General features: G+C 48.0%; 1 protein-coding gene across 1 annotated transcript; it reads left to right on the top strand.

The window, feature by feature from the left end:
* Positions 1–6706: 6706 nt before the first annotated feature.
* Positions 6707–7011, top strand: EI90DRAFT_3130540 (kinase-like domain-containing protein; the record flags this gene model as incomplete). The annotated part of the gene is made up of 2 exons (XM_039064315.1): positions 6707–6810; positions 6864–7011. 2 exons carry the CDS (start codon positions 6707–6709, stop codon positions 7009–7011), a joined length of 252 nt encoding a protein of 83 aa, XP_038911069.1.
* Between the last annotated feature and the right edge of the window lie 303 nt (positions 7012–7314).

The following is a 7314-nucleotide window of genomic DNA, read 5'->3' as shown; positions in this document are numbered from 1 at the left end:
AATGGTGGAGCCAAGCCGAGCGGAGCTAACAGGGTTAGACATTAGCTGATTGAATATTACCAACAAGTCGAGTTACGGGGTTAACGGAAAGGTAGGTGATAACCCAGAAATGGAAAGGAGGGATAGGCCCGAAGGTGGGCTTTGCAGGGCAAGCGAGTGTATTGCCCAGCGGAGGCAGGGGTGCGCTAGCGGACGTCGGAGCTGTCCGGAAACCTTTGGGGCTCTGTACTTAAGGAGGCGAAAGTATAATAAATTGAAAGGAGGGGGTGGTGACCATTGAGGGGTACTGAGGGGATTGCAGAATATGGGAGCTCCGAGGTTAGTGAAGAAGGAGCAGAGGTAGACCGGAGGGATCGGAGGGATCGGAAGTCAATGGCCAGGGATGGATATGACACCAACTGTCTCAGCTCCAGCCTGGATTTTGGCACACTCACCCTTGGCCACTCCCATCCCGGAAGCTCAGCCCCAAGTTGGAACATTCAGAGACTCTGGATTGCTCCGACCTCCTGATGGATCTCCAACATAGTGTGACATACCTCTAAACTGTTCCCCCTCCCATTTCATTTACTGGAGTCACCCAACATCCTTCAGATATGTAACTCTGGCTTCGGAGCTCCAGTGATTCCGTTCACATCATCATATATTAGTCACCTTCCATTTGTAGTATGACTGATGTCTTCTTTCCATTCAGTCCGCTAACTTCCCCTTACCCATTTCTCGTTCCCATTTCATCCTCCAGCCTTCTACTCTGCCCTCCTCGACCCGACACCTCAGTTCCCCATTAAGGATATCATTTGGGACCATTCAGTACCTTTTGGTGTTTGTCAGCATCACTCAGACTTTGACTAAAGTCCTCCTCTTCCTCCTTCTATATATACCAGTAGATTAGAACCCTTTGTACCTCAGTTCTAATCAAATAAATGGACTAACTGAGACGTAACAGAGGCACAGCGCTCCCTCCGAGTCACCGAGGCCACACCCTTCCTAGAGCCTCTTGTACCACCCAGCAGACTTGGGCTTCCTGGAGAAGCTTCGGTTCACTACTGGAGCTTTCGGAACCCCTCTAGTTGAGCCCTGCCTGCATCTGGACTCATGCACTTTACCCTCATTCAGGGTTTTTGACATGCTGCTTGTTCAGGTTGCTGCACCCTAGTGTGGAACACATCCCTGTAAGGGATACTGCCATCTTTGTTCTTGGTCTTGTAGAGGCCAGTGGCAGAATGGAAGTCCTGGAGAATAATTAGAGCTCTCTCATGCTACTTCTTTCTTTGCAAAAACAAACCAGGATCCCAGAGGCACATGAAACTCCTGCACCAGTGAGTGTGACAACCTGTTCTGGGAAAGATTGAAGCAGATGGAGGCAAACAATGGCATCAAATGAGCCCTTATCAGATGATTTTATCATATTGTTGCAAGAGGGGTTGGGATGTTGGATACAAAGTGTGAAGGTTTGTTTTTGTTTGTTATTGTAATATTAATAATGTTGATGGTCACATGTCGACAATTGGTTCCAATGATGGAGTGAGAAGTGAGGTTTGGGGGATTGTTCCTTACATATGTACCTCTCCCTCAGACTTCTAGTACTAGTCTGAGAACTAATGCATCATAGCCTTATATTTAAAACATTTTGCCAGGTAGGGGAACAGGAATGCATGCATTCCACCAATTACCCAAGAGAAAAAGTCAATGTTGTAGGAGTGCATAACGGGTGTGCTCAATTTCATGGAACCTTACACAGCAAATATGTCAAAATTGGCTCCCACCCTTGTACATTATTAGGAAAAAGGAATTATAGGGGGAAGAAATAAGAAAGACGAAAGAGGGTTTTCGTACGAACCGAAAGAGCCTTTCTGCGAAGGAATTGGTTGAGATTTGGTGGAGAAATTCAACCTGAGATGTCCTCTTGTGTGAAGTCAGTGCACTTGACTGTGACCATGGGAACAAGGTCAAAAGTTGACGGAAGAGGACAATCTTGGGGTCATTAAATCGAGAAAAACGCCAAAAGACTCAGTGTTGAATTCCACCCTAATCGGTTTGGTGGTTGTGGAGATATTCTGATTATCAGGCATGACAAGAGTCATGGGACGATACGAACTATGCAATGCTCACATGTGAGCTAGTCTCAGTAAAATTCCAGGAGAATACGGGCTAGTTAAATGATAGAAATGCTAAAGAAGTGATTGGAGGAGTCTTGGAATTATGGCATTTTATTTGGTCCAAGTTTCCCTGTGCATGGATAACCAAGATATGTATTCTGCATCTGAGAATCCCCATTCTCAGTCAAATCTCCACCAAATTTCACAAAATCGGTATCGTTAGAAAGCTATGGATGAGGAGAGTCGAATGGAATAAAGGGACAGAGTTTTGACGCAATATTGGGAGTAGTATAGGGAAGTCAGTGTTTAGCATTTCATTCTTCTTTTGTTGTATGTGAATTTATTCTAAGACAATGGCAGCTGAACCTTACCACCATTGTTGGTGGAGGCTTAGCTCAGCCAAACTGATATATTTTGGACTCTTTTCACAAATTGTATGTTTGCTGTATGGGTATATGTATGTAGTGATTGAAACAGAATAGACAATTCCCCCCTCTCCTGTCAGGGACAGCTCCGAAAGTGGCGAGGTCCCGGTGCAAGGGACTTGATGGGACAGGTGTCGGCTATGCGTAGTGGCGGTCCCGTCGCAGGGTGAGCATCCCCGACCACTTAGGCTGAAGTGGGAAGTTGAGAAGAAGGCTGCTTCTTCTGTTCCCACCCCAGGCGCTATTATATACATGTGGTCAGGGTCACGTGGGAGAAGCCATGTCATCTCCACACACAGCCGCGCCCCCCCGGGTCTCTCTGCAGGAGATCCCGGAGGTGGCCGCTCAGTAGGCAGGAGTGTGTGCGCAGCGTGTGCGGCGATCAGGGGAGTGGGGTTAGGTACATAGTGGTACATGGAGAAAAGGGAAATCGACCGTAGAATAGAAATAGGGAGAGTGTGCCCTGACATCTCCTTCCATTTTTGAAGTCTGTGTACTTAGTGTGTTGTGAGCAGCCACTTGACTGGTAAGGGTAACAGAGGCCCTTAGGGAAATCCACCATGACAAGAAATTGAAGATTACTTAGTGTTACCTCAAGTTTGTCATATCCATACAATCCTGACCTCCACTCCGGGCTCCTGGAACTCCGAAACTGACTCTGGAGCCCTACTTCCCTTCCGTCACCTTCTCCTTACTGACTCCCAAGAGGTTATCCCACCTCCAGCTCTGACACCACCTTCGGTCTGACTCCAGAACATTCCGGGTCCAACCTCAACCTCAACACCTTCCAGACAAGCATGCAACACCTATGCTCCCAACTCTGGACCTCTGGAATCCTGTTCACATCTCTGTCTCTGGAACCTCTGGTCTTAGCTCCAACCTCGGACTTTGACCCCATGTCAGGGCACACCCGCCTGACCCTGCACCGCACCCTGCACCGTACTGCCCTACTCCGCTTTCCCCGCTATCACCCCCCGTCCCTCCTTTCTCACTTTCCCCTTTTCTCCCTATTTCTATTCTATGGTCGATTTCCCTTTTCTCCATGTACCACTATGTACCTAACCCTGCTCCCCTGATCGCTGCACGTGCTGCGCACACACTCCTGCCTACTGAGCGGCCACCTCTGGGATCTCCCATGGAGACACCCGGGGGGGCGTGGCTGTGTGCGGAGATGATGTGGCTTCTCCCACATGACCCTGACCACATGTATATAATAGCACCTGGGGTGGGAACAGAAGAAGCAGCCTTCTTCTCAACTTCCCACTTCAGGTAAGTACCATAGCTTTCCCCTTTTAATGATAACTCAACTTCCCACTTCAGCCTAAGTGGTCGGGGACGCTCACCCTGCGATGGGACCACCGCTATGCATAGCTGACACCTGTCCCATCAAGTCCCTTGCACCGGGACCTTGCCGCTTTTGGAGCTGTCCCTGACACCCCACCTCTGCTTATACCCATTGTATTGGTTAGCTCATTCCATTTAATTACCTTTGCCAATATTCCGGAGTTTAACTTCTGAGTTTGGACTTTCTGGACTTACTTTGGACCTTGCAACTATTGCATTGTCCTATTCATTTCTGCTATTCTCCCTCATTCCTATATGGGCTGCTGCTTCCTTTCTATTCAGTCAGCTAGCCATTCCCCACTCCCATCCTCCTTCCTTGCTCCTTGGGCCTTGGCCCTTCACTCCTCCTTTGGGAAACACCATTGAGTCAAACCTTTGACCCTTGGTGTTGTTCCTCCTTCCAGCTCCCTTGTCTCCTTTCAGAGTACCCTTGCTCCTTTTGATTCCGGACCCCTCCTTATATACAATGTACATAGTAACTTGTAACCTCAGTCTGAAATTGACCTGATTCCCCCCTAAGAGACTTTCCCTCTGCTAGATCCAAAATTAGGGACCCCCAGGACAACCAGCAATGGCACAGCGCTCCACCTGAGTCACTGAGGCCGAGGTCCTTCCATACTGAGTCTCTGATTCCATTCCGGAGTCGTCCAAATCTGCCCAATCTAACAGAGTTCTCCCCCTAGTTGATTTCATGGACTTGTCAATCATCGCACCCCTAGCCCTTACTTTCTTCCCTAATCCTTTGGGGAGTGAGTGAGAGTGCTTTCCTACCATCTTCAGAGTTTTGGTCTCTGCTCCTGCTTGCAACATCCCAATGTAGAGGCACTGGACTTGCCAGCCACCATGGGTTGTCCACTATTCTGGTTTTACAACCCCACTGATGACAGCACCCCCACCCCACCTAGAGTAATCATAGCCATGACCCTGTCCCCTGACAACTCAACTCAATCTACCCTGAGCCCAGCAAATACCTGCACAGAAGAGTATGTAGTACCAGAAGGAACCCAGGACATAGTACTCGACTCCAGAACTGACACTGCTGCTGAAGGGGGCCTAGTCGACCACCCAGTGGCTATCCACCCCTCCATAGGGCAGTGCAGCACACCCCAGGACCAACAAGCACATAATGCCTATACCCTCCCAAGCGACTTGGCTACAGAGTCCTGGGGGTGTTCAGTGCACACTTATGCTTCAACATATCAGACAGAGCCCAAGCAGCCTGGAAAAACATGATGTTTTCCCTGCATGCAGAAGGCCAAGGCAGATGCTACTATCTTCATGGCCTTCCCTGGTTTAGCAAACACTCTCATGGTCACATCCAGCCACAAAATTAAATGACCAGCAAGCAGATGAGCCACTTCCCAGGGGCATAATGATAGCAGGCCTAATGTACTGCAATGTGGCCACCCACCTCTCCAACTGGTTCTGGATCTCCAAGGCCTTCAGCTTCGCTGCCTACCCTGCAACAGACTTCACCACCAATTGGCCAGCCATCTCAGACACAACCTGGTGCAGACCAGCACCCCAGTCAGCCAACACCTAGCCAGCAAAGTCCTGAACATGCTGTTATGCTGTGGGACCATTAACTCAGCAGAGGATGGCCTAATCACCATGATTAGACATGGAAATGCCTCTACACACTGGGTCTTCATGGCCAATTCCCCCCACCCCACCAACATGTTCCAACACAGACAGTGGGGTAGCTGTGGCTGGAAGTATGAAATGGTATCACCCTTCCATCATCACAGGTGAACTGCAAGTGTTGCAAGGGTAGAGACCTACCAGCACCTGCTGAGTGAAGTCCCATTCTGGAATGAAGTGTTCCCCTGCAAAAGAATCAATGACTCCCAAATTGCAAACACAAACCCCACCAACAACACAGAACTTACTGCCACCCACAACCATGGACCCTCAATGAGCAGGGATGGCAGATGTGGCTGCGGTGATCAAGCCAATCCAGATCATCTCAACATCCAGATAGTGCTCATGAGGCCCCACAACCTGTATCAGAAGAATCAGCCTGATCCAATTTGTGTAGTTAGACTCCAAGAAATGTTCTCGTTTCTGTCCTTGGATGTATTTACATTCATAATCAATTCAACATTCACTCATCCTCCAAGTCAGTCACATCCCTTGGCCCCAAGAAATCACCCTACAGCACATTCTTACAAGCTCCAAGGGCCCCTACAGCATTCACCCACTACACTACAAGATGCCCCCACAGTACCAGCACCTTCCACCCCATATCAGGTGGAAAGTCAACAAAACTGGTGAACTTGACACCTTCTCCAGTGAAGCTGTGGAGACTCTTGGTTGCACATCTTCAACAAGCTTGTAAGTTGGTTTATACCAGTCCATTCACTCAAATAATGTAATTTCCTTACAGATTGTACACCCCCAATGCATGGACATTGGACTCGTTCAAAATTGGCCATTGCCTTGGGAGGGGCAGGTTTGGATGCATCTACATAGTTCGAACCAAGAAGGCTTCCAAGTTTATTCTCGCCCTGAAATGCCTGTACAAGGCTGAACTGAAAAAGGAACATGCCAAGGAGCAACTGTGTCATAATTGTGTCATGAGATCGAAATCCAGAAGGAACTGCAACATCCAAACATCTTATGCCTCTATGGATTTTTCCATGATGAAAACTGGGTTTTTTTGATGTTGGAACTTGCACCAAAGGGTGATATCTTTAAGCACTTTACAAAACTTGGATGTTTCTCAGAAGAGTAGGGAAGTCAAGTATGCCTGTTTAACTGTGACTGATATTCTCCAACTGATTGGCTATTTTAAGTACATTTCTCAGGTGGTGGATGCATTGCAATATCTACATAGCAAGCATGTCATCCACTGTGATATCAAGCCTTAAAAACCTTCTCCTTGGTCTTGATGGAAAGGTGAAGATAGGTGATTTTGGATGTAGTGTCCAAGCAAACAGTAATTGGTGTGTTCCATCAATGCATGACTGCTTCGATTAGTATTGACATGACCCACCAGCTGGATGACATTCTGTGGCACTCTCAATTACATTGCCCCTGAAATGGTTGCAGGGGAACCCTGCATGGAGAAAGTGGATCACTGGGCACTGTCCTTGCTTATGAGTTTCTTGTTGGCAATGTACCCTTCGAAGCGAATAGTTCCATAGGTTAGTGTTCCCCATGTGATGAGTTATCCTGTCTTTGACTGATGCTATGGACAGCAACATACCAACAGATCATGTCAGTGGACTTGGAACTTCCCAGTCACATTTCCCCAGAAGCTTGTGATTTCATCAAACTTGTGCATCCAACCCACTTTGCTTGGCACTCATACTGATTTGTTACTAGCTGCTGCACAGAGAGCCTGAGAGGAGGCCTCTTCTTAGTGATGCAGCGAGTCACCTTGGATAACAGGTGATCATTTTTCACCAGAACTTTAAACATGATCTCCTTCACCTTGGACCTCTGTA

This window comes from Cantharellus anzutake (assembly GCF_015039405.1).
Source record: "Cantharellus anzutake strain C23 chromosome Unknown EI90scaffold_67, whole genome shotgun sequence".
Lineage (NCBI taxonomy): Eukaryota > Fungi > Basidiomycota > Agaricomycetes > Cantharellales > Hydnaceae > Cantharellus > Cantharellus anzutake.
The sequence above is the reverse complement of the archived record's forward strand: the minus strand, read 5'-3'. Positions and strand labels throughout refer to the sequence as shown.